The 26,714-nt window shown below is 56.1% G+C and overlaps 5 protein-coding genes across 5 annotated transcripts; 3 read left to right on the top strand and 2 right to left on the bottom strand.

Moving 5' to 3' along the window:
- Positions 1 to 999: 999 nt before the first annotated feature.
- On the bottom strand, positions 1,000 to 1,860 carry MFIFM68171_05069 (uncharacterized protein; the record flags this gene model as incomplete). Its single annotated transcript, XM_071060489.1, has 1 exon — positions 1,000 to 1,860. The coding sequence occupies one exon, from the start codon at positions 1,858 to 1,860 to the stop codon at positions 1,000 to 1,002; it is 861 nt and encodes a 286-aa protein (XP_070916590.1).
- Positions 1,861 to 7,927: 6,067 nt separating this feature from the next.
- Positions 7,928 to 9,616, top strand: MFIFM68171_05070 (uncharacterized protein; the record flags this gene model as incomplete). Its single annotated transcript, XM_071060490.1, has 1 exon — positions 7,928 to 9,616. One exon carries the CDS (start codon positions 7,928 to 7,930, stop codon positions 9,614 to 9,616), a length of 1,689 nt encoding a protein of 562 aa, XP_070916591.1.
- Positions 9,617 to 12,198: 2,582 nt separating this feature from the next.
- MFIFM68171_05071 (uncharacterized protein) lies at positions 12,199 to 13,620 on the top strand (the record flags this gene model as incomplete). The annotated part of the gene is made up of 1 exon (XM_071060491.1): positions 12,199 to 13,620. The coding sequence occupies one exon, from the start codon at positions 12,199 to 12,201 to the stop codon at positions 13,618 to 13,620; it is 1,422 nt and encodes a 473-aa protein (XP_070916592.1).
- A 2,113-nt stretch (positions 13,621 to 15,733) lies between these two features.
- Positions 15,734 to 17,368, top strand: ssh4 (the record flags this gene model as incomplete). The annotated part of the gene is made up of 3 exons (XM_071060492.1): positions 15,734 to 15,983; positions 16,043 to 16,348; positions 16,410 to 17,368. 3 exons carry the CDS (start codon positions 15,734 to 15,736, stop codon positions 17,366 to 17,368), a joined length of 1,515 nt encoding a protein of 504 aa, XP_070916593.1.
- A 1,772-nt stretch (positions 17,369 to 19,140) lies between these two features.
- MFIFM68171_05073 (uncharacterized protein) lies at positions 19,141 to 21,545 on the bottom strand (the record flags this gene model as incomplete). The annotated part of the gene is made up of 8 exons (XM_071060493.1): positions 19,141 to 19,372; positions 19,476 to 20,479; positions 20,540 to 20,576; positions 20,638 to 20,865; positions 20,929 to 21,228; positions 21,288 to 21,329; positions 21,410 to 21,442; positions 21,511 to 21,545. 8 exons carry the CDS (start codon positions 21,543 to 21,545, stop codon positions 19,141 to 19,143), a joined length of 1,911 nt encoding a protein of 636 aa, XP_070916594.1.
- Positions 21,546 to 26,714: the final 5,169 nt, after the last annotated feature.

The raw sequence follows: 26,714 nt of genomic DNA on the forward strand, positions 1-26,714 counted from the left end.
TGCGAGTGGCCTAGACTCGCCAGCGTGGCCCTGACATCATCACCTCATGTGGAGATTCTCGGACGGCACCGGCACCGGGATCCCTGGGATCCCTCATGCCGAAGAGCACACGACCCCGATCCCGTCAGCAGGGGCAATGAACCGGGAGTATATAAATGGCAACACCCACCACGCCGCATCTCTTCCCGAAAGGCTTCACTCATTTCATTCATTCAGTGCGCATCCCGGAAGCCGTTCCCTTCCATCGGTGTCCCGAGTATTTCCGTATCGCGCTCCCAGAAAGGATACACCACGCTTATGCCAATCCAAACATGGAATTTCCGGTCACGGCCAACTCATGCAGCCGGTTCGTACAATGCGGTAGAATAGATAAACAAAGCCTAGGGCCGGGCTGAAAGCTCAGAAACATTCGACGACGACGGCATTCGCCCAGATTCCTGTTCTGACAATCATATTGAAGAGATTATCGAGCGGCCTCAGGCTCCGGGCTGACATTCCGGCGTTTTAATGTAAGGCTTAGAGCGCGATCAAACCCCAGCGTAAGGCGCCATGAACGATAGAACATCTCCAATTGAGAGCACCTCACGGTGCCGCGCCCTCCTTGCTCTACTACAGAGAACCCGAGCACAAATCAAGACGGAAACATAGGAGCCAATAAGCATAGACAATGAAAAGGTGTTGTGGATGGTGTATCTGTCGACCCAGGGTCAAAATCCGTATCGGTCCTGCCGATCAAAAGGATAGGAATTCTATATCAACTACGGGGAGGCGAGGCACCCCTTGGGGTCCGAAACGACACTTATTCTGCTTTAATGATTCGGCTCATCAAACCCATAGCACGAACCCCTCCCGAGTCTGTGTTGTACACTCGAATATGATAATGCAATGACCGAAACCACAATGATCGTCCTTAAAGAAACACAAAGACGACAGTCCGCCTCAACGCCGTGATATGCAATATTAAATGCAACCGCAATCCGCGCCCGAATCCTCCCTCGTTTAGCGCGTGCCCGTACCAGTCGCCTCGACAGGCAACACGAAACGAACCTTCTTCTTTGGCTTTGCAGCCGGGATGTCTACCGCCCGAGCCTTAGCAGCCCCACCCATCTCTCCATCTTCGACAACACTATCCCCCATTTCGCTATTCAGTTCCTCCAGAGTCTCCTCCTCGATGGCCCACACGTCTGGGCTAGGCTCGCGCCACGCATGTGGCGATAGACGCGATGGTGTGGTCCTGGGCCGCCTTGCCCAGATACCGCTCCCCTGTGAGGCCGCGATGGGCTTGGGGCCGGGCCGAGTGACGGCACGGCCTCTGTTTGACGCGTGCGAGGAGTGCGGTGGCGCAAGTGGAAGCAAGGCATCGATGCTGTCGCCTTGCTTTGTGTGACTCTTTAACTTTCCAGACGCGAGGTCTTTCAGACGGCGGGGTAGACTCAAAGCCCCAGAAGGCCTGTTCCCAATAGCGGCCTCCATATAGTCATCGTATTCGTCGGGCGTCGCAGACATGTCGTATTCCAAGTCTGGAGTCGCTGGCGATCTCGGCGGCGTGGGCGGCCGGGGCGGGGGGCGACTTAGCCCTCCGAGGCTAGATGGACTAACACTCCTAACGATCTGAGGTGGATGTTTGGCGTCCTCGATCCCAGCGTCAAACTCCATATCAAAGTCCATGGCATCGCCATCCTCCCCGTAAGAGGAAGGGGTCGGGGTCAAGAAATACATCAGAGGGTCCTCGCCCATCTTCGCTAGATCCAGATCCTCGATCTCGGCATCGTCCCGCTCAACGCTAGGCCGCAGAAGTATTTGCGTGGGTGGCCACGATCCTCGTAGGGGGTGTGATGCAGTCGACTTCGATGTCGGCATCCCGTCTCTGTCTAAACCGAGATCCTAGTCAAGGCCGCGAAATCTTGCGCGGCCGCCGGCTTATATGGTGAGTGCCAGAGGTGTGATTGAGCAAAAGGCACCAAAGAGTTTGGTATGCTGTCCGATGGTAGGAGGGGACGGCTACCGTCGCCGGCCTGGCCGGCTCGGAATTATCCTATCAAAAGCGAGTGTCGGAGAGCTGCGGAAGCTCGTGTCCCTAAATGCTGCGGAACCCGGTAAGATGGATGGGAACGCGAGTGTAAGCGGCCAGCTGAGAACGGCCATGCTGGGCAAGATATGTACTGCTCCCAACAACCACGCCGGTGCCCCGACCTTCCCACCATCCACGGGGGTATACGGCTGGTGTGGTCACCATCTCGGTAAGTCACCGGTCAATGACAGTGACAGGTCTCATTTTTGCGGGGCAAATACCAAGGATTCCCTCCAACTCGTTGACTAGCGTGTGAGTGGGCCAGCCGCGTTTGCTGCGCCTTCGCGCCTTGTTATGAGAACTTTCCAAGGTACTCAACGACCATTGCGGCCAAAGGGTGTCACGAGTGGGAAAAGGGGGGTTAAGGACGCCGGAAAATACTTGATGAAGGTGAGATTCGATCAAGAAGCCCGGAAAAGATGGAACTCCCACACGGGTCTCATGGGATTCCAACCCGTCGATGCCGGCATCGACCCGACGCGTGACAGAGCCCAGCGGGCTTAGCTGAGACCAAACCAGGAATGGAGGCCACCCACTCACTTGACATCTGACTGTTCGCTGCGCCATCAACGAGACAACTGCATTTGCCGAGCAACCGGTGTTTGCTCATGCTCCCACTTCGTTCTCCTTTGCGCGGCATTTCTCCGAGAAGCGGCTACTCGTTTTGCTCGAGGCAGCAAGAGCTCAAGACGTACCTGCATGGTGTGCGCCAAGTCACATTGGGCAGATGATCAGACTGCTGGTCGACCTACCAGTCACGGTGCGACGACTCACACCGCGGATCGAAGGAAAACGGCGACCGACGCGACAACGAGGGTGCTGACGAATCGGGGAGGCTCGATCTCAGTCCCAGGAAGCAGGAGCGGCATCTCGCATGGCTGCATGACAACCAACACCAATCGCCGTCCGCAACAGCTTCACAAGCTGGCCGACGCGATCTGCTATAACATGGGCTCCCGATCGTGTTACAAGTGCCGTACACTAATAAATGGTAGTTTGTCAGGTGGGGGAATTGTGCGTAAAGAATCAGTTCCAGATTTCCGGTTGGATGGTGATTCAGAGCTTACTACATAAGGTAGAACGAACCAAGCCACTGAGCTCGTCGTCTGGAACATGACCCACTTTTATGACGCATTTCAGGATTGCGTAGCAATTTGCCTTGGAGTCCCCCACAAGAAGACCCAAACGGCTGAAACCGCTGCTTCCTTTCCAACGCATCTGTCAGGTAAACCGGGTCAATGTAGAGTTGTACAGTCATCACGAGTCCTAACTAAGGGCTCCGCCTGAATATCGTGCACACCAGCCCTGGACTGCTTGGCAGTGAGACCATCCCGCTGCTGCTACTGTGGTTGTCGGCATACAACGAAGGAGAGCACACCGCTCGAGCGTTCTCCAGCAAACGGACATCGGCCATGGAATCGGCGAGCTCATCTGTCACCGACTCTTCCGGGTTACTCCCAATCCGTGTTGTTACATTGAACATCCGGTATGCCACGAAGACCCCCCTCTCCGGAGAGGAGCCGTGGACAGTCCGTTGTCCAAGGCTCTGCGCGCAGCTGAGGTTTATTACTTTCGGACTGGGTTCGGCGTTTATTTGTCTTCAGGAACTCCTGCATTCTCAACTGCATGACATCCAGACACGCTTGGGCCCGTCCTGGAGCCATATCGGCCACGGACGGGAGGATGGCAAACACGCCGGCGAGCATTCTCCCATCTTCTTTCGAGCGGACTACTGGGAGTGCGAGCGCAGCAAGACATGCTGGCTGTCACAAACTCCCGACATACCATCTAAAGGCTGGGACGCTGCCTTGAAGCGAATTGTCACCTTGGGCTTATTCCGCCACAGGGAAACCAGGACAGCTGTTGTGATCATGAGCACCCATCTTGATCACAAAGGCGAGCTTGCGCGCGAGGAAAGTGCCAAGTTGCTGCTCAAGCTCGCTAGGACATGGCCCGGAGAACTCTACGTACCCGTGTTCCTTGGTGGCGACTTCAACAGCAAACCAAGCGGTGGCGCGTACAGAGTCTTGACCTCGCCTAGCTCAGGGATGAGAGACATATCCGACATCGTACAGAACGATACAAAGTATGGCAACAGGGAGATAAACTATACCTCTTTCGGAAAACCAGGCGCGGAATCGAAACGGATAGACTTCCTTTTTGTCCGGAATCATGAAGGGTCGAATTTCTTGACTTTCAGCATTCTGCCCAACCGGTTTGATGATATGGTTTTTCTGTCAGACCATAGAGCAGTGGTTGCAGACGTGGAGGTTCCGCGCCAAAGGACTATATGATGCGGCCTTCGCTCCCACTTGCACACCATTCCATTTCTGATCTACACACACCCGGGCTGGTCCTACACGAGACGTGTTGTGCGTCGCTCCGACACCTTCCATAGACGCATCGTACAAGAGATGGCACTTGTGGCTAGGCAGCCGTCGTATTTACCGGTGACCTTTCGTATCGGCCTCTTGAGTCGTGGCGGGAGGAGCCTTGATCCTGGGGATGACGCAAACGACCGCAGCAAAAGTTAGGGCGTCTGAGACATTGGCGCTCAAGAATCAAGAACAGCAAAACTCGGCTCAGCCTACCATTGTTTGGCTACATCGTCTCAGCGGTTTCATTTTGGAGGTAAGATCCCATAGAGAAGTCCGGTTAGGCCACCCTCCCTGCGACCCCCTCACTTCTCGTTCCCGTCGTATCAGTGCATTGGAATAATTCATCCCAGTTCGAGTCCCATGGAACTGAACGCACGGTATAGTGCCTGCAGAGGACAAAGCCGAAACAGAAAAGGGCGGTGTAGACGGAAGAGCGGAAGGGCTGTGACGAAGTTCATCCGCACCCTAAGCATATGGGCATACGGCTGCTGAAGTTTCTTGACAAAGTATTGGGGGAAGGAGCGCCGTGGGATGACCTGCGTCTTTGTAGGACTACTCTACACAAGGAAATATGGAACGGTGCGCGGGACTGCTCTCCTAAAAGACTGGATCCTGAGTTGATCCAAGGCCGATGCCTAGGACTTTTCGGCTCTCCTAGGAGACTCATGGTGACCCTTGCATTGGCATCATACCATAACCAGCCGTTTCGACAGCTCCATTCTACCTCCCAGTGGCCGACTGGAAAACCACGTCACCATCTGGCGCATAGGTACATGATTTGAGATGTCACGGGATCAAGTTGAAGCGTTTTCTACAGCACGCCGGAGCCATTCCAGAGGGGTGCTCTAACGTGGAACCCCTGCAATGTATCCCCCAGTCCCCTCGCATTGGATGCGGAGTATCATAGACCACCAAACCAGCTTCGGACTGGTATGGACTACCCAAGTCGGTTCCCCGCGAGACAAATTTGACTCACCCCCGCCGATGTGAGCAGCGGGGGCATCTGGAGACTCCAGGGGCGTATCCGGTCGTCTAGCAGACATCAGCTTAGCAGCAGCCACTAGATCGGACAGCCCGATATGATAATGCGGCATGATATGCAGCTTCTCGCGCAGTTGCGACGGTGGAGAACAGCCATGGTAGCGGCGGCCCATCCAATCAACATGGAGATTGCTCAGTACGGCTGCCTCTGTTTCGTTGAGGATAAAACTTTTGTGTGGGAGGTGCTCCGGCTTCCCCAGTCCAAATACTTTCCGCCCGGATTGGAGGGTATAAGTCCGAGATCATTGGTGTTTCCCGCACGACACAACATAGTCAAGGCCAATGGGATGAAGACAAAAAAAGGATCGAAATCAAACCGCTACACGGCGGTCCATGCGAAGATCGTTTGCCCTCTTCCCGTGTCACATCTGGGAGCGTCAGCATCCTGGAACATTCGATCGAAAACCGTCGCGCTGCAAATATCCCGCATAAAGATGATCTCCAGTGGGTGCTCGGGCGTCGCTAGGGAAACGAACGGCAAAAGAGACGGCAGCATCGAAAGATCTATTGGACTAATACTGAGCGTCGCAGTGTGACCAAAGATATTATTGAAGAGGCGTAGGACGCAGCGGTGCAGCGAGTTCGGGATGGCGACATCCCAAAAGGTCTGGACGGCACGGCGATATCATCGTAAACCAAGGCCGATGACTGCAATGCCGCGACAAGAAAAGAAGGGAACTCTGGGCCAGACTCCCTCGGGGTGCTGTCCTATGAGGGGTATCAAGCGGGTTTCGGCTTGCAGAAGTCTGCATTCCAAGCCCGATGGCTCCAATGATGACTGCTGCATTGGCATGGCCGGAAAATGGTGTGTTGGCGGTGCTGCCCGCCCGCAGTTGCCTAGCATAGTTGACAGCTGCCTCTTGTTGCGACTTGGGATGGTACGCGGCTCAACTGCCTGGACCCATCACTTCTTCCTCCATCTCGAGCCTTCACCAGGATTCCAGTATCATTATTGACGGGAAAAACCCAGTATAGCCGCCGTCACTCATCACGGCGGGGTGCAGCTCGTTTCCGGGACAGAATACCCCGTTGATTGCGGGACCAGCACGCTGTTGTGCCTCTGGAATTGATACCCAAGAGAAAATATCGGGCACTAAACCCGCGGAACGAAGCGGAAAGACTGGGAAGACGACCGATCAGTGGTCCTTTCGAGTGTCCCGGTCCCGGTCGAGCTTCGTCACGCTGCTGCCCTGTGTCTCGCTTACCGTTGCTCGACTTCCCTATTTTCCTCATTTCCCCTGCAAGCTGTAAAAGGACACCAGCTTGTCTCCCATTCAGGCCTGGGGCTCCACTAGGGTATCCCCACCCGGTTGAGGCCTTACGCACAGCATCAACCACACACATCTTCCCAAGTCGCCGCTTGTGCGTGCAAGCGACTTGTTTACTTTGACTCGCCCGCAGGCACGAGTACAATCATTGCCAACAGCTCAATCTCGGCCGTCGATATCCAGTCGCATAACAACGGGAGCCGTCTGGAGAATACGTCTTTGCGTTACGCCGCCGCCACCGCCGCTGTCCGTTCGCCTCACCTGTCCACTGTCTGGGTGTCTGACGGCCCCCGGGGCCTCTCCCATTCAGATCTCGGATGAGTCCGTGGATCCGTGCAGAGTGGCAGCGCTGAATGCTGAAGGACCACCTGTCCTACAACTCTGTTCGGCTTTGGTCCCCCACGCGACAGAAGCCGTCAACCCACGTCGTTGCGTCGGTCAACTGCGCATCGCCCGCCTGGAGACCAAATCCTGCACGAACCAAGAGAGAGGGCCGCGGAGCCTGGATGCAACGGGAAGAGGTGGTGTCAGCTTGTCACCCGGTCGCTTCTCGCCCGAACAGGTATTTTGCTCCCTGTTATTCTCGTTATCGATAGAGGAGTCCCAGAAAGCCCCTCCCTCCGTGGAACTTCGCAAGTGACAGACCCCTGTTCCCCTCCCGGCGGTCCTGTGGCTGTCAGTGCTCCCCAGGGCCTTGCCTCCAGGCAAGCGAAGCGGCGGTCTTCCTGCCGGTCGTCCCATCCACTCACAGCACACACCCCCCGCAGTGAATAAAACTCGACGCCGTCCCATTCCTCCACCTTTTTTTATTTTACGAGGACCTGACCACTCCATCCCATTCTCTCCGCCCTAGCGCCCAAGCGCCAACACCATCCCGCTTTACAGGTGCCCATTCCAAATCGCTCATATCGCCGCCGCAGATCAGACGAGTATTTCATATGAAGATTCGCACCTCGACCTTCGGTTCGTCATTGCCCCCGCCGTCATCGCCGACTCTTATCAACGCCCCTACGGAAGCCGCCGGCCTCTTGCCGCTACTCAACGGCTGCGCACCCCGATACTGGGCGCCTCCAATCCGAGGCATCGTTGCCTCTTCTGCAACGACATATCCACTCCGACTCTGAGCAGTCACGAACAAACCACTTTTGCGAGCCAGGGCTCGTACCGCAATGTCGAGGCGGGATCGATCAATAGTTGCGTCTGTCGAAGACGCTGACGAGGCCGGGAACATCATCGAAGGAACGGATCGCTACGCATCATCAGTCGCCCCGAGCAGCCCGGCAAAAGAGCAGCCAAATACTGGCCGAGCGAGAAACAAGACTAGGAGAGGTTCGTCCTCGCCCATCACAACCAGCGTCCTTACCGACTCGGATTCAACCGTACACCCTCGGCGGGATACGCTGAAGAAATCGAGCAAAGACCGAGAGAAATCGGTTTCCAAGAAGGCACTCATGGCTGCCTCACGCCCACCGGCCAAACACGCAAAGACGACACCGAGTGTTCCTCGGAGGGAGGCCGAAGCATCATACTATGGTGTTGACCCTACAGTTACTCCCGCGACGTCGCGCCCTCGAGCCCATACCAGACCAGCGAGCTATTATGGCGGCGCAAAACCACCGCCGGCGAACGCCCGGTTCTACGCGAACCAGACGCCCGCTTCTTCCCTACCCGCATCATTTCACCCTCCGTCGTGGATGGGTCCAGGTCCAGGTCCAGGTCCCATGGCACCTTATGGACCGCCATCGCCAAGCCCGGTGATTATGCAACAACCGCCGCCGCCGCCGCCGCCTACTGACTATTTCACGCGCCCTCTTGAATCTCGCTTTGGGTCTGCTCGACCGCAATCTTCGATGGGCTTCCGTGCACCACGTGCTGCCATCGAGTATGAAGACTACGATGAACCGCCGGAGCGGACGGTAGCGCGGAGACCATCTACGAACCGGAAAGTGTCCAAAAATGAGGAGGACAGGAAAGCGATGCCCCCCCCGCGCAGACCTGCCTCTGCTCGTCCGACCGCATTGGCATTCCGTCCTCCACCATCCACCCCTGCCCGGCGGACCGTCGGCTTTGAGGATCGCGACACAGATATAGATGATCCACTTTTCCGCGACCTTTCGCCGCTCGCGCCCGTTAGCTACGAGTATACCCCACCGATTCCGTTCCGACCACGTCCGAGCTTTGGTGCGACGGATGTCCCCTTCGATGTGCACGACTTTCGGACTGAAGTGGCGGGAGGTGGCCATCGGCGCCATTCCTACTACGGCGGCCATTCTAACTCGTCTGGAAGTGCATACGAGGAGAAAATGCGCCAAGCTACCCGCTATCAGGATGACGTGACGGGCGGGCCCCAGCTGCCCCTGACCGCCGAAAGTCTCCGGAAGGCTGGCAGGAACGGCAGCAGCAGTAGGTCTACCAGGAGCTCTGGAAGCCACGATGAGAGCGACTATAGACAGTCGGCAACGACTCGGACCACGAGGTCGAGCGCCAACAATGACGAGGATGTAACGATCCGCGTGAAGGGAAGCACGGTGCTTAAGTTTGGCAACGCAGAGATGCAGTGCCAGGACGGTGCCGAGATCAACATCATCTCGAGGGGAGGTACCACCGATCTCCGGGCCAGCAGCGACAGGTCGAGCTTCGTGGACCAGGACGACCGCCGGACGCGGATAGATATTCCAACCGCACGAACGCGAGCGACATCTCGGGCGAGATCGTTCTCGCGCAACTTTCCGAAATATGATGTCGGGCCGGATTACGACACGTACGATTACACCCGGCCACTGCCACCACCGTATCCAGCGTACCCTTCGTCGTTTTCGTCGCGACCGGAGGACGGTTACTTTGGCGGAGCATTTTAACTGGCCACGAGACGACGGAGATTGATCTTATGTGAATCACCAAAGACGAGGCGACGATGATGACTCTGATGATGATTGGGTTGCAGACCCTGCTGATACTGAGTGATGATGATAATGTTGATTATTTCCGTGTGCATACTGTTCGTTTTCTTTTTATTTTTTATTTTTATTTTTATTTTTTTACCTTTTTCGTTTTCTTCTTACAAGTCTTCTTTTCGGGTGACATCTCAGCGAGCGTTGGCTTTTTTTTTTTTAACCTTCTACTTCGGTGCGGGCTATACCCCCGTTTCGCAAGCAATTTGGTGCTGGCAATTTGTTTCCTTTATACCACTTCGCTTTTGGATTGTGGATTATTTCCTATGGTTCTAAAATATGGCGGCTCTTCTTACTGCGTCGAGTCTTTGAGATGCCGAGAAACGGTTTATACCCCAAAACTGGCATGGGAAAAAGCAGCCTCGCCTTTAATACCAACAACACCTTTGATGACACTTTTCCTCTCGTTCGAGGCATGTGGAACTGGAACTGGAACTGGCACATGTATAGGCGGCTGTCTGAATTAGGGCTGTTTGCCTAAGGATTGTTTGCGTCGCAATTGTCCCTTTCCATTACCTTTTTTTTATTTTTTATTTTATTTTTTTCTCATGTCACGTTGAAAGCAAGAGATTGGTATCACCTTGAACATCTATTTTGTCAACACAGATCAGGCTGCGCCAGGCTGTGTGATGACTTCGCATTCCTCGATCTGAATAACGCAAGACTGTTTCCGCTTTCGCATTTGGGTGGGGATGGGATTTATTTCATGACCGATAGGGAGCCTCGAGGGACGATAGAATCTGTTCTCGGCATTGAAGTTCACACTTCTCTTTCTGACACGGCAGGGCGTGAAGGGAGCGATGATGACGATGATAATATGGTCCTTGAGGGAGGGTTATAACGCTGCTGACTGGGGGCATGCCTTCTAGCCGCCGAGAGGGATGAAGGACTGGGCGATCATTGGTCATTGCCCACCTGGAGACGCAGAGGCAAACCCATACATCCTCTCATTTTTGGTGTGGACACTTGATTGTCGATATAGATGTCTACTTATTCCTTCGAGAAGTCTCCCTCTCCGGGGACGGGAGAGGGAGATGTGTCAAAATGATTCCCACCCCAATTTCCCCAACGTTCTCCTAGTGCACGGGCGCTATACCAGAACCACTGGCCCAGCGTCATGCATAAGCAACACGGCGGTTCACTAGAAGCGCTTACATGGTGCTGTGTCATGGAGCACGGCGATTCGTGATACGGACCTGAGACGCTAGAGGCAGGTTGACAGCTTTGCCGGCATTCGTTGTAACTTAGAGGTCACCGCTTTTGTGGCCAATGTGCCTTGTAAACGGCTGCAGACGAAAACTCGGTGGGTGAATTGTCGGTGTGGCGCTAAGATGCCCATGTCTCGCTACCGCAGCGCGAAAGATTGTTCTCTCGCGAGGCGAAAGCGAAGTTCTCACGGACAAACACGTGTAATGCCGCTCCAGGGGTGCGAGTGGGGTGTCACAGGGTGATGTGGCGATCCAGCTGTCTTGGTGGAGAGGCACTTCGGATTTTCAGGATCTCCTCATTCACTCGGGAGCAGGGCGAACTTCACCTTTCCCTTCTTTCTGGAACTTGTGGGGTTCCCACCGCTGTCTGTCAATGCCCGCCTCACACACATCGCCCTCTCCTTCTTCCCCCACCCGGCATTCCTTGCCCGAAAAGAGTCTGCCGGAGTGGCAGACGGCCTAGGTGGCGTTTTAATCATCCCTTTTGCAATGCCGGATGTTTTCTGGAACAAAAACGACATGTCGCGGTTGGTAGCCACGATAACTGGGTCGTTCGGGAAGATGAGGTTTGTGGGCAATTAATTTGTGACGTGCCGGACACGGCAGCGGTTCTGGAAGAGCGAGGGACCGAAGGATGGAACGAGCGAGTGACAAGCGGGTCCTTGATCGGTGACTGATGCGCTAAAGACGGAGACGGGTACCGTGTGGGGCACCGAGCCAGCTCACTGGCGTGCTTGAGATGCGGCAAGTCTTGGCTGGCTTCGGCCTGTCGATTGGCTGCAGCTGGTTGCTCCGTCGTTGCTAGGCAGATGTGAATTTGTTTACCGACGTCATCCTTCCCGGGTAGGGTCAGCACCGCGGGGGTTTTCGATATGGACCCAGGAAGGCAACTACTGTTGGCTGGTCAACTGAGCCAATCCACAAGGCTGGTTGCACTTTGGCCTGGCTGCCTGGCATTCCTTCTCCCAGCCTCGCAAGGAGACCAAGCCCCGGAAACCCCAGCCTCCCGGTTTCTGGGTTAACCACCAGAAACCACAACAACACATCCCGCCTGCACTCGCCTCTCTCATTCTATCAGTGTGGTATCTTTGAGAGAAGAATTAGCCCGCACCGGGGACTCTGCGCCCACATACTACGTACAACTTTTCGCGATTCGACTTGAATACTGTCGCGATCCACCCGTTTCTCGACTGCGTCGACACAACCCCGTTTCGCTTGGCTGGTTGACCAGCTGGAACCAGCCAAGTTCATCGACTCTCAATTTCTCCCCCGCACCGCACCATGGCGCCCGCGGTCGTCAGAAGCTTCCTCTTCCCGGCGCTGCGCGCTCGACCCGATGTCGCCTCACTCGGGCCGCTCGCTGCGCGCTCCGTCCTACTTGCCCGCAATCCATCCGAACCACAAAGGGATCCACAGGCGGGCGCTCTGCGCCCAACCGAAATCAACAACAATGCCGTCTTTGCCATCTTTGGTATCATTGGTGCGGCCTTTGTCATTGGCGGCATCTGGTTCTTCTTCTGGGCCAAGAATGGCGGTTTCTACTTCAAAAAGAACGACTGGGAGGATTACAAATCGACGGTGCTCCGCCGCAAGGGGCCCAACGGCACCATCTATTCAGATGCGACGCCCAGCACGGTCCTCGGCGGTGGCAGCATCTACAAGGACGTGGACGACGGCACGACCACAGTAACGGGTGACGATTTGACCACGGTTGTAAGCGCTACCACAGGCATTACTGGCATTACCGGTGGCGTCTCGGATTTCTCTGGACGCGAGAAGCGGCGGAAGAAGCGGGAGCAGAAGGAGCGCGAGAAGGAGCGCCGTCGTGAAGAAAAGGCGCGCGAGAAGGAGAAGAAGAAATCGCGCCGCAAGGTCGGCCCGGACGGTGTCCTGATCGACGAGGAGGCGGAAGCCCAAGCCAAGGAACAACTACGCAACTACCGGCACGAGAAACCTGCCCGCGTGGGCGGCATCAACCGGGAGGCCGACGGCTCGAACTGGGACGGCTCAACAAACCCCAGTTGGTCGACGGTGAGCCCCAGCCACGCCAACGACAATGCGGCGTCCACGGTCGACAGCGGTAGCACCGTCACGTCGGAGCTTCTCGGCAACCGCGAGCGCACGCCCACCACCACGCCCACCAAAAAGGACGGTAGCAACGAGCGCTCGGCAGGCCGCATCCGCAAGGTCTACTCGACGGCCGACAAGAACGCGGTGCGTGAGAACGAGCGCATCCGGGCCGAGGCGCGCCGCCTGCAGGAAAAAGGCCGCGAGGCGTCGCGGATCCGGCGCGACTTTAGCTTCACGCGCGGCGCCGACGAGACGATGGCGCTACGGCGCATCGACGAGCGCACCGAGAGCGTCGTCAGCGGGTCCTACGTCAGCGAGGGCACGGGCGTCACCGCCAGCACGAACGACTACTCGGAGCTGGCGTCGCCGTCCAGGGTGCGCGCGCGCTCACGCTCAAGACGCCGTGCCGCCGCCGCCGCCGCCTCCGACTCGGAGTCGCGGGTGCCCGGGAGCTGGGTCGAGAGCGAGGTCAGCACCGACGTCGGCACCAAGGTGTACCAGCACCCGCACCACATCCCCACGGCCACGTCGGTGAGTGACTTTGCATATACCGAGGACAAGAGGAAGAGGAGAGGCGGCGCGGGAGCGAGGCGGCACAGGGCTGGCGGCGACGGGGATAGCAGTGTGGCGTGAACGGGCGCGGGGGGGGCTGCGCAAGGGACGGAGGGTTATTATGTGAATGACACGATTACCCACGGGAGATTGAGGAATGACGTGATGGTATGTGATGTGGGATTATGGGCTGGCGTTTGCGGTATACATGAGCTGCACCGCTGGCTGTGTCACGTCGGCCATATTTGTGATGTAAAGTACGATGCGCAGAATATCGTAGGTATGAAATTTTATCTTTGTAGCGTACTGCGGTCTTCCCATGCATATGCTTGTTGCTCGGATCTGATGGCCGCAAGGACTTTGAATCATTTAGCACTCTTGTCTGCTGGAAACCTCGGGCTCCCGAAAGGCCATGATCAAAAGGTTGGGAAGTTCGGACCGTGTCCTCCATGCAAATCCCCGGCCGGACGACCGCCCGTCTCCTGACCTTCGTTTCGGCCGGTCCTGGACGTGTACACATGGCCGGGAGGACCCGTATGTTCCAGCCGGAAATGATCATGATCATTGAACTCGGCTGCTTATTCTGGCCTCCATCCCTCCCTCCCCGCAAGGGAGCGCTAGTAGAGAGGACGTACCGCGATCGACAAGATGCATCTAGCCCCAACATGTTCAAAGGGAGAAAGGCAGTGTCCGATCGGCGAATCCCTGCACTGATGACGCTAGCCGATATCGAACACCCTCGAAGGATTACAGTTCTCGGGAAGGCAAGGCAGAGGCTGCCTATTTTAATCTAATCCTTGAGAGTCCGCCAGATCAGCGACCAGGCCCTGGTAACCCTTTTAATATTGGGGTGATTGATGTGGGCTAATTAGGTTTTTAGATTGGTGAAACTGCAGGCGGTTACAGAGGCCGAAGGGCGCTGACAGACTAGGAATTGGCCAAAGTCGGTTCATTAAGCCCAGCGATTCAAAACAGGCCGCCCTGCAGGCCCGACATAGCATCAGAGCACGGGACGCACAGGGGAGGTTCGATTCTCTTCTGAAACCTGTTCAGCCCCTCGGACAGGGCGGACTTGCACAACCCAAGCCCCGCCGCATTCCGGCACCGGATTGGGGGGGGGGTATTTATGCATTCGGAACGACCCCTGCTCATGTGCGCTCGCATGTCGATGCGATAATAAAGCTGCTCAACTAAGGCAAGGACAGATGGCTAAACGGAGGGCAAGGCGACCGAGATGTACCGTAGCGTTTTGAGGTGTTGTTGGAGTTGGAAGTGGTCTCTTGTCACTTGTGGATGGCTGAGGTTTCTGATCCGGAAACCGCCCCGCCCAGCCCGCCCAGCCCGTTGCGGCGTCATCTGTTAGGTTGCTACAGCCCAGATCCTGTAACCAGGAAAGGACCAGCGCGCTTCCCCGCCACCTGATAGCGCGCAAACGGGTTGCCACCATCCGTGCCTCGTGCGCCTGATAGTGTGCCAACAGTGACCGCTCGCCGCTCGGCTGCGGGCAGGCCCAGAGCCGGGCAAGTTACTGCCATCTTCTGGGCAACTCTAGACACTCGCTCATTCGGCAGCAGTTCAACCAACCATTCCCATTTCCCTTCTTCTCGACAAATGAATCCTGCGCAAGTCGTTGTGCAATAGCCTTCTTGAATTCTGCTCTTTTCTTTCTCGTTCGACGCATCTCGACGACCCGGCGGCCGGTGCCTTCATTCCCACTGTTGTTTATCCCCTTGCATTCGTCGGTCGTCGTCATACCGGTGCCGCTCCCCGCCAGCGTGACACACCAATGTCCTGATCGCCCACCTGACATCCAGCCGAGCACTCGCGGCGTCTTGCGGCGTCTCGCGGACGAGCAACGAACCACACGCGACAACGTTTCCCCAAGTCTCACCACTTGGGCATCTTCTCTCGACCATTTTTCTATCGCCGTCTTCTTCTACGATTTCCCCGAGCTCGAATCGGACGGCTCTCTTCGCCCTGACTCGTTGGAACCGCCGAGGGAACGGCAACCACTCAGGACCCGCATTGCGGGGGGACCACAGAGGTACCTGTGATAGCAACAGAAAAGAAAAACGGCTTGGGCTACCTGGCCGCCGCATGGTTCCGGCGGTGACCGCCATCAATCGGCCGTTCGATCCCAGCGATTGAGAAGACGAACGACGAACGTCCTGGTCCGACACTTCATCTTCCAAAAATGGCCGGCTACAGCCCGGGGCTGAATGGCATCGTCATCGGCCTCCTGTCGTCCTTCGGGTCGGCGATCCTGATCCTCTGCATCTTCTTAGCATTTTACTTTGTCAGATACACAGCGTCCGGACGCATATTCCTCGACCGCATCGGTCGGCCAGGCGAATACGATGACGAGCAGGCGTTTGCGCGCGATGAGGCCGAGGCCCTCGAGACGATGGATGACTTGCAGAGGACGGAATATCTAAGGGCCAAGGGTAAGCCCGTCTTGTTCTCCCTCTTGTCGCGCCCAGATGCTAACCTAGCCCCCCGACAGCTTTCATCGCGGCGAACCCTCCCGAATCCGTGCAGACCGATATCTCGCTGTCGCAGTACCTAGCCATCCAGGAAAAGGGCGTGTCTGCATGGGAGTTCGAGCCCGAGCTAGAAATCGCCAACTGCTTCGTTGAAGCCAGGACCGAGATCGAATTCTTCGACTCGGAATGCACCGTCATGAGCAACCTTCCAGTTCCAAAACAAAACGACGTCTACTACTGGGAGGCCAAGATCTTCGACAAGCCCGAGAACTCGTTAATAAGCATAGGCATGGCCACCAAGCCGTACCCGTTGTTCAGGTTACCAGGTAAGGCAACATCGTCGCGACTTGTGCCGCTGCTGGGAACGCCGACACTAACAAAGCGCAGGCTTCCACAAGTATTCCGTTGCGTATCTGTCCAACGGCACCCGGCGCTACAACCAGCCCTTTGCAGCAACGCCGTATGGTCCCCATATCGTGCAGGGCGACGTCATTGGCGTTGGCTACCGACCCCGAACCGGGACGATTTTCTTCACGCGAAACGGCAAGAAGTTGGAGGACGTGGTCCACGGGTTGAAGTCGCAAAACTTCTTTCCCTCGGTCGGCGCAAACGGGCCGTGCATCGTACACGTCAACTTCGGCCAAGCTGGTTTCGTCTTCATCGAGGCAAATGTCAAGAAGTGGGGTCTCGCTCCGATGACGGGCTCGCTGGCGCCGCCACCGCCGTATGGCTCCGAGCAAGGCAGCATTCTCCTGGAGGCTGGCACAAAAGACGGTTTCACGGGCTCGCAGGTTCGCGGGCACCGGCACAGCCACTCGGTCCAGGTGTACTCGAGACAAGGCCCGAACACGCTGGATCCTGGTCACACCCGCTCGAGGTCGGGGAATTTTCGCGTCCTCTCTCCCACGAGCCCGGGGCCCCTCCGCAGCCCAACCGACATTTCGCTCGCCCATCTAGCGCCGACGGACGATACTGGGGAAGCTAGCAGTAGTGCCGCAGCGCTGGTTTCGAGCGGCGAGAACCGCCAAGCAGCTGTCGGGCTCGGTGTGGACGAAGCAAACAGCCCCCCGCCTCCCGAGTACACGAGTCCCGAGCACTCAGACGCCGAGACCGACAGCCGGAGGAACAGCACCGACAGCGAGAATACTCCCTTGATTCATCTCACTAGAAGTCGGGGCGGATCGTTGGCCACGGCGAGGGTGAGGGCAAGTAGCAGTGCGAATAACCGGTCATCACCTCCACGAGGACCACCGAGTCCGCCAATCCCGAGTTACCAGGATGCCATCCAGCAAGGCGCTGGGAGGGATAGGAGTGGTAGTGCGATGTCGGCGCGGTCTACGAGATGAGATGATGGGCCCGAGAAGAACCCTCCATGTTTCCTTACGCTACAATCTGAATGGAATTATACCCCTAGGGCTGTGTGCGTGGGCTTATTCCCCGAGCCTTAAGCTTGGTTTGTTTTTTGGAAAGCTATGAACGAAGTCAAAGCACAGAACATTTGATACCATGGAAAAGCGTATCATCATCAGCAGATTTTTCTGTAACCCGCATTTTTCCGTGTTGGAGTTGGGCCGTGGCTTTTTTTTTTTTTTTGGTTGGTTTCCGGTAGCAGCCACAGGGAGTTTAGATGACGGAGGGATAGGTCCATGTTTTACGGAAACGGGAAAGTATATACCAATTGAGGCGCCGGATGTATCTAAGCAAGTTGTGTTCTGGGTGTGTTGTGCGAGCATAACAAAAGCTATCTATTATGTTAGAAACCTACTCTCTACGGTAGATTCTAGGAACATGATGTGTGCCCCCCCTTCCCCCGAACCACAACAAACCACATTCCGCTGGTGCTAGCTATTCACTAGCGCCTCCCCAAAGACGGACCTCGCAACGATGTTAACTTGAGCCTCGGTACTGGAAAAGCAATGGCCAAGTTGCCTGATCAGACTCGAGACACATGCATTTAAACCGTCGCATGTCCCTTGCTCATAGGTTCAGGTTATACCTACCTGGCTGCCTGGCTGCCTGGCTGCCTGCCTACCTACCTTGTAGCCCTTGGTGTATAAATGGGACTCGATAGGGAGGGAGTGAACTGCCCCAGACGCTCGTTTACAAACTGGTGATTTGCCAGACGCGATTTATTGACGATGCCTCCCAGAGACCGGCTACGTGGGCAAGGCATGGCGGCTTGACAAACGACATTGGCACGAGCAAATCATCTCTGTGTTCTCGAAGGCATGTTCTCGTATCTTGACGGTCTGTCCAATAAGTATTCAAACATGAAGACTCAAGTTCGCACCCCCACTGCCTCGAAAAAGAAAATACAGGTTATCCAAGCGTGACAGACAAATTATCTTTTCCCTCTCACAATTATTATTAGCCAAGCCCATAAGCCTTGCCCTGCTGTGTGCCTTCCATTGAGCAGTATTAGATCCCCCATTTTGGCCACATAGACAACACAAGAGGAGCTACAAAGATATCCCATTGAACGCCGCCCAATGCAACCAAGACACCACAAAGCCAAATTAAAACCATCAAAAACTGTCCACGTTTTCCTCCCCGCCAAAACAAGAACACAACCTGGCTGGACATGTGTCGGCAGCCTTGCTTCGCCCCAAACCAAAAAGAAGTTGAAAATGCAAACCAAAACAACAGTCGCTATGCAGTTGGGTATCCGTGATCATCCGAAGTGGAGTCCGCAAGGAGTGAATCTATGCCGATGAATGCCTCATCATAATACAAATCGTCAAAGGAGCGTCTATCGAGTTGGGGTATAAACCGTGTGATCCGTGAAAAAATAAAGGAATGTCTATAGTTTGCCGACGGACCAGCCGGTGCAAAGGAGCGTCGTGGGTGGGTATCTTCAGATGTGGTTTGACAAAGGAGCGTCGTTGCAAAAAATTGCAAGATTAGGTGTGATCGTCGCAGCCATAAAGGAGTGTAACAAGGCATAATAATGCCATGGAGTTGCTGCTGTTGAGTCGGGAGTATGATCGTCAAAGGAGTGTCGAGTACAATTGCGTCTGTGTTGAGGTAGCGAAAGGACCAAGCAGCGGAGATGCTTGACAAAGATAAAACAAAAGTCGTAAAATTCGTAACCACCACCAGCGGGTGCAAAACGCCGTTTCTAGACCCGCTCGCCCTTGCCGTTCAGGTTGTCCGGGGTGGAAGGTATGCCACTCTCTTCCCGCGTCACGAGGGAGACGAGTGCAGAGGCCGGTGATTCCGGGGCCGGGAACAAGGATGGCTGCTCAGGATTCAGGAAGGGCGAGGGCGCGAAACTCTGGTGTGGAAGCGGCAGCCATGCATGGGGATCCTCAGGTGGCGGATAATCAGGAGATGTGCTCAGAAACGAAGGCCTGGTCGTCATGGTTAATCATGTTTCTCCTTGTGCGAGTCGGGCAGCAGCCCTTGGTGCAGCCTGGGGTTCAGGTCCACACGGTCTGGATTGGAGGAACGAACCCGACGCCATATGTGTTGGCACCGCCCAGCATTGGTGATGTAGCCGTGTAACCGACGCCGTAGGGGCCCGCGTCCTCAGCATCACTATAGACGATTGGCGACGCGTCGCCAAAGTCGCCATAGGTACTCGAGGCAGGACTATAGCCGCCGTACGAGGGACTAGGGATGCTTAGATAATGTTGGTTGGCGAACGGCGACGACAGCTGGAGCGGGCTGATGGCGCTGTTCGGGCCAGTTTCCGGCGGCGCGGTTGACAGATCCTCGGTGCTGTAGCTGAAGGCCAGGTTGTCTCCGTACGGCAGATACTCGGAAGACATGGTTGACGGAACCACCAATGGCGAGCCCTCATTCATGTAGAAGTTGGGAGGGTCGAACTGGGGGAACGAGGGCGTGCGCACAGGTTGAATCCATCCCATCCGGGAGCGGAACTCGTTGACCGTGTCGATGGGGAACTCCATCAGAGTCAACGGCGTCTGAATGTCCTCGTCCAGGTGGCCCGAGCTATTGATGGCAAACAAGCGACGAGCAATCGCCTCAACTGGGCCAATGGTCATGCTTCCAAAGTAAGCGGCGCCGATCTCGGGGAAGAGACGCTCCATCAACAAAGCTGCCGTATAATAGTGAGCAATGGTGACCAAGGCGCTCGGCGACCCATGGGTCCGCTGGAGATACATGACGGGCAGCCAGAAGAGCCAAGTGCGCAGCGGCCGGAGGCGCTCAAACTGCTGCGACACGGACAGAGACGATGTGACTTTGCGGGATCCCTTCATGAACGTGATCAACTGGGTGGCTGGCTTTGTGTCCTGGCGGTTCTTCTTGAGATACGCCTCGAGCTTCTGGAGCTGCTGCAAGGTCCGTTGGAAGGCCTCCAGATCATCCTCGCGCGGCTGGCTGGGCTGGTGATCAGGAGCGGGCGACGGCGGAGCGGTTGGGAACGTGCTGCTCTCAGCGATAAAGTCGCCGAATTGGGACTCGTGTTTCCACGGATCCATGGCCTCGATGACCTGAATTTTTGATATATTAGTGTCCGTGCTCGAATCTTTGGTCGATCATGTTTAACTCACAGATGACGTTCCCTGCATCAGCTGGGTCCAGCTCCGCCTACAAAACCGGGTTAGCCCCTTGTCGGTGTTGGCCCGAATAGGTACATTTTATGGCTTACCAATCTGTGGCTTGCCACGAGAGCACAAGAGACGCGGCAAGGATTGCGTCAGAAGTCTCCCGAGAAAAGGTACCGATTGCTTCCTGGAGTCCTTTCAAGGCGACACCCCGGTGTTCGTATGCCATGTTCCCGACCAATGGGCAATCGGTCAGGTACGCGATATGCATGGCGGAGAATGCCAGCAACGCATGCAAGACATACGTGTGGGTCGCGCCGATCCTGATGATTCTGGAAAACACATTAGCAAACCCCCGGCCACATTTCGCATGTTTTCAAGGGTCGGAGTCTTACGTAGGGATTTGCCGAGTCCAGAGCGTAAAGTCATTGGCGCCGATTTCCTGCATCTGGTGGCTGATGGAAGCAACATGATGGATCAATCTCATGTCCTCGAGCTTCAGGAACTCGGGCGCGGGCGCAGGATAGATGCCAAGGTTGGGGAAAGGGAACATTCCAGTGCGTTGCCATTGGTCAATCTCGGCCTCGATCTCAGGAGTCCACATAAGGTCTGGCTTGTCGGGCGAGCCGGCCCTGTCCTCGGGGGCTGGGACATCATTGTACGGGCAGCGGATCTTGTGCTTGGTGCAATTGCGGCTAACGTCATGTTTAGTTGCCGAGGACGATTCGAAAGGGGCTAAAACGGATGTCCTTACCACTGGGGAAAGTTCTCATCACACCTGATATGGCGGCGCTTGCTGTGATGTCGAGTTAGGTCACCTTGCAATGACAGCCTAGTGTTGAGTGGGGGTTGAATGTGGCCGTTGCGTAAACCTACCAAGTATCGCAACCCTTCCGAGATTTGGTGTGGCTGGGAGCGTGTTAATGAAGAACACAACACGACCAAGACGAAATAATAAAGACGCAGTCAACACTTACCTCCGACGGGGAGGACCACCACCGGGACCAGCCATTATTACGAATAGGTTTTTTGAAAAAAGATTAACGAAAGAACTATAACGCGGTCAACAGCTGAGACATCAAGGCTTGCCGGGGCGATGGGATGCTAACATGAAGTAGACACACGACGTGCCCTGGGCGGGATAGCGAACGTGGCGAGGTGCGGTTAGGAAAGTCGCACGAGGTCGAGCACGGGTGGCACTCTACTGAGATTACTGCTGGAAGACGCAAGACTATATCGCCCTCCACTCGGGCGACCCGGGTGCGGCGCAGGAGAAGGTAGCCGAAGAGTCAGAAAGAGGTGACGTTACGTCGGCTGCTGTCGGGCGAAGCGGTCCCGACGGGCGGTGTAAATAAATTGCTTCGGTCCAACAGGAGATCCAACGGTTTCTTTCCTTCCTCGGATCCGGATTCTCAAGAGCCTTCGTTTGTCGTTACCGCCGCTTTCCTTTCCCTTCCCTGACAGTAGCGATCGTGGAACACTCCTTGCGTTTGACGAGAGACGCAGAAACTGAAGCGAGAGTATAGGTTGAGAATAAGCTTATGTTTTGCAGAGAGGCATCTGATTCCCTCCCGGACGTGCCTTGGCTGCGGTAGGCTGTCGTTGCCGAGGTGTGGATTGTGTCTTTGTCTCTTTTTGGCTTTTAGCAGTTCATCACTCTCGAGGCAGCAGGGACGATGCGAAAAGCGCTTCTTTTCGTCTCGAGTCTCTCCAAACACAAAGAAAACCAAAATAAAAAGGAAACAAGCGAATGACAGGAGTCGACGAGGACTTCCTTGGGTGGGTTGCAAAAAGCGAACGTGAGTGGTTGAGGTGCAGCAACGGGGCTGGATCAGCGTTGGAGATTGTATCTGCGAGATCAAGAGGGAAGGATGGGGCCCTTTGGGGGAGCGGCTAAGTTAAATACCGCCCTTGCGCTGCATCGCTCGAGAGGTGGGAAACAGTCCCAGGGCAATTGCCCCATCGGGAAGGCCTGGCGGCCAAGACGCCCAGGGTTCGGGACACCATGAGCTGGCGCCCCACTGGGAGCTCAGAACGGCAAATCCATTCCTCAACCGGTTAGAACGGTCGGCTGAATTTAACACACAAAAAGTGCGAGCTTTGCAGCGCGCGCGCGAGAGAGGGAGAGAGAGCGGGTTGCTTGTGCGATGTCTTTGTTGTGCACCTCTGCCACCGTGGGCTTGGCGACCAGTCATCTCCATGACCTCCAGCGGCGACGGCTAGCTCTAGTGGCGACGTCATCAACCCCAGATCAAAGAGAAGGCGTTCGTACCGTACATACCTCGGACACCCCAAGTATAGCAACAGTGGCAGCGGGACGGGCGAGACAAAGCTAGCAGACGCACATCATGACCGGCCAAAGCTGAAGGGCCGCTACGGGGCCGGTTCCTGTCAGGTGCTGAACCCGCCAGTTATTGCTCTTCTTCCAGCCACCGTTCATGTGGGCACCGTTCACGGTCGTCTTGTAGCGTGATGCCTGCAATGGACCCGACCAATGTCGTCGGCCCGTCGAGCTGCGCGACAAGAACAGCGGACCCTGTGGCCGCTGACCCAACTACCGAAATGCTCTTGAGTCCCACGCAAACCCCGGGCAGAGTTCTGACAGGAGTTGGATGCCTGGCACATTAGCGAGCCTGCCGAACAGTGGGGTTTCCCCGTCTGTTGGATTAGAATTCCACTAGCAGCTGTCAAAAGAAAAGGAAGCAGGGCCCGAGGGTTACGGTTGATAGACGCTGCACGTACATGCAAACTAGCATGTAGACAGTGCAAACCCGCTCCTTCACCCATTGTCGATTTCACACTCTGCTCTACGACGACTTTGACTGGGTAGCGTATCCGCGCGCTCGCTTCGCAGCCCAGTCCTGGGCCAAAGCCAAGTGAAGAGGCAGGGTGATGACTGCAAAAGGACTATGCATTAACCTAATATGGTTAGCGCGCCGCTGCAGCAGACACGATCGGGGCGGAGCAATCCACACCGCGCTCGCCCACAGCGCTGGGCAGTTGCTTACCGTCTCCTTGCCCAACCCCATCTCGCGCCATGGGCCGAAGCTCTACCCGCGTACAGTATGGCCGCCGTGGCAGCGACAAAGGGTGTCCATGTCCACGTGGATCACCCATCACCAGGACTTGTTCATGGAAAGCACCTGACGGCGGCTTTCCCATAAGGGGGTCTGTTTAGCGACCAGCCAAGTCAACCCCGAAAAGGCTCGTCACAACAAGGCTTTTGCCGTCAAAAAGGGCATCGGGTTCCAATCGCCCCTACCACGCAAACAATCACGCTCTGATGCAGTAACTGCCGCCCGCTGCGCGGCGAAGCAGGCCATCCCATCCCCTGTCGCTGCGCTTTGGAGAGCTGCCTGAGCACACGAGCAATCCTCCCAAGCATTGTGTAACTAAAAGGAGGAGGCGGCAGACGGCGTTGTTACTGTTTGTCTACTGTTGTTATGAATTTTCATTTACCCAGGATTCCGGAAACGACAATGAGGGTGCGGGTGGTGAGGGGGTTGGGCAAGCTCTGCTCAGACGATTGATTCTACCCTACCTAGTGTGATAGGATGCATATTTGATGCCTGTCACTACTGTAGACAGCTAATAAGGCATGCATACAGTACACACCGACAGCAGGTTGGCCAGGCGCGTGGCTGGGATCCTATCCCACCTAACGGCAATGGTGTCTTCCGGCTTGTAAGCTATTCTCTGCTGCTGCAGGCTTGGGTTCTGGTTCAAGGTGCAACGGATCTGAGTTGTCCCATTGGCATCCTGGGCGCCAAGCCTAACCCTACCCTTTGTTTTTTTGCTGAGCGCACCTGGTTTGCGCTCGCAGGACGAACCCTATCTGATCATGTATGGATCCGCAGGGCACAGACGGGCCCAGGTGAGCTTGTCAGCCAGTGGGCACTGTGGTAGAGAGAGCCGAAGGTCCTGATGCGGGGTGCCTACCACAGCAATCAGACCAGAGGCTGCATGCAGCCTGTCGGTAGGGACCTTCGGGGAGCTTCGAAAGTTTCGATGCACTTGGACTTGGTGGCAGGAAGCAAGAACGCTGCTCCTTGACTTCTGCAGCCGCTTGGCTGTTCACTTTGTCTCCCTACCCATGCCTGGCCGCGGGCCCCGAGCAGCTCCGAAGCACCGACCCTACCGACTTCTTGGCACCCCTGTCCCCAGACTCGTGAGTAACCGTTATGTCATTGGGAAAGCTAGTGTACACGGGCGCCCTCCTCAGGAGCTGCCGGAGATTCACTCTTCACTTCAGATCCAAGCTCCACTTCCGTCCCAAGGGGCAAGAAGAACCCTTCGGGAGAGGAGCCGGGAAACGTCCCAGGTAGCATCATGAAGGGAGAGGTCGCAGCGTTGTGGAACAACCTTCCGCGGGGTGGGTCAAGCCGGGGACGACGGCAGCGGGTCTAGCCAGGCTTGCGTAGAAGATTGCCCCGTCATGATGGTCGGACGCTAGGTGAAAGCGACGAGAAGTTCCATCGGATCCCAACTTCGCCCCACCAGCCTCGCAGGCATTGCTAGCCCCGAAGGTAACCCAGGGACAGCGACGGGGTCAAACCCGCGCTTTGGTTGTCTTGTGCAATCCCTGTGCCCAACCCTTGTTCGATGCGTGGGTTGATCGGGGGGCTTCTTTCAGCGATTGGTGGCTCTGGTTGGATGGGAGCGACCGTTTTCTCGTGTCCATTTTTGGCCGCCCGCCTTGTCGTCTCATGCCCTTGCACGCGCACGCTGCACACATGCATCTTTCCCCTCACCTTCCCCAAAATTCCCCATGCTCTCAGTCAACCAGTCCGTCGCTGCTATGCATAATGTAAGGTGGTGCAAAGTTCACGGGCCCCATTGGAGGAGGGCATCAGCAACTTAAGAAGAAGCTGGTTCCTAGCAAGCCATTATTAACGAGATGCCTTCGTCCCGTCGGAGTATCTTTGCTAACGAGACGAAAAATGATTCATTTATGAAGCGCTTTGGGGATAGGAAGAGTGCAGGGCATTCACCGCTCGTGTAATACTGCCAGTTCGCATGGTCAATGAGGACCACAAAGGGGTCCCGGCATGAGCGCGCTGCGCCGCAGCCGAGGCGCTGCCCGCATTGCCCGGGGGTAGGTTAAGTTAGGCGGAAAGTCCGTGGCTAGCTGGGGATTTTTTTATTTTTTTTTCGGTAATTTTTCCTTTGTTCCCCTTCTCCCTTAGACAGAATCGCGGTCGGCTGCTTCTACGAGCTTCGCTGGAGACCACGGTGATCCTCGTAGCTTCGGGATATCTGCGGGAAAATACCTGCGGGAAGCTGCGCATCCCGCGGAATACGGCTTGGGGCAGGGACGGCATGTCCTATTCGGGCCTAGTCAGTTTCTATTATTGAAGTTAAACTTCGCTCTCTGCTAGATCCACTCTGACGTCGTTGCCACGTTTGGGCGAAGTGAGACGCTCGCAAAGGCGGGATCAAAAAAGAGAGAGAGAGAGAGAGAGAGAGAGAGAGAGAGAGAGAGAGAGAGAGAGGAGTGTGTGTGAGAGAAGACGGGTCGCCGATCCTCTCACTGACAACCTGCAGGCCCTCATCACGCTAGTGGAAGCCGCTCGCATCATCGACCACCGTATGCACATGCCCTCATGCGATACAACGTTTCACTCTCTAGCACGTATCCCGTCCCCGCCACCCCCCACGGCCCGTTCCTCCAAGACGGTGCCGCCGAATCTGGCGCTTTTCAACGAGTAACCGCCATCGCGTTGTCTCTCGGAGGGCTCCGCCGCTGTGCCGTGCGCTATTCACCTACTTACCCAGAGTGTCGGGTTACCTGCCCCGGGCCTTCAGGCTGTCGATGGCGACTGGAGCATGGGTGTCAAAGCCGCGACTGTGGGAATCGACTTGGTTTCTCGAACCATCATGTTGCTGTGGATCGCTATCGTTCTGCACGCGAGCCCGTTTACGCCCAATCGCGGAGGCATGCCGTGCTCCGATCCAGAGGCCGGCGCTCGGCCTGCATACCTACCCCGCCATTGCTTCAACGTAATGAACGGGTGATGACAGCAGACGGCGTGGTGCTCATGGTCCGTCTGTTCCGAGGGTGCCCGTCATCGACGTTATTGCCGCCCTAAGCGACCGCCTTCGTTCCACCTCGCCTTATGGCCGAATTCGATCAGATGGGTTGCTTACTTGCTGCCGTGCGGTCTTGGGCGACTGGCGCAGT

Source organism: Madurella fahalii (assembly GCF_045866475.1).
Source record: "Madurella fahalii IFM 68171 DNA, scaffold_2, whole genome shotgun sequence".
In the NCBI taxonomy this organism is placed as follows: domain Eukaryota; kingdom Fungi; phylum Ascomycota; class Sordariomycetes; order Sordariales; genus Madurella; species Madurella fahalii.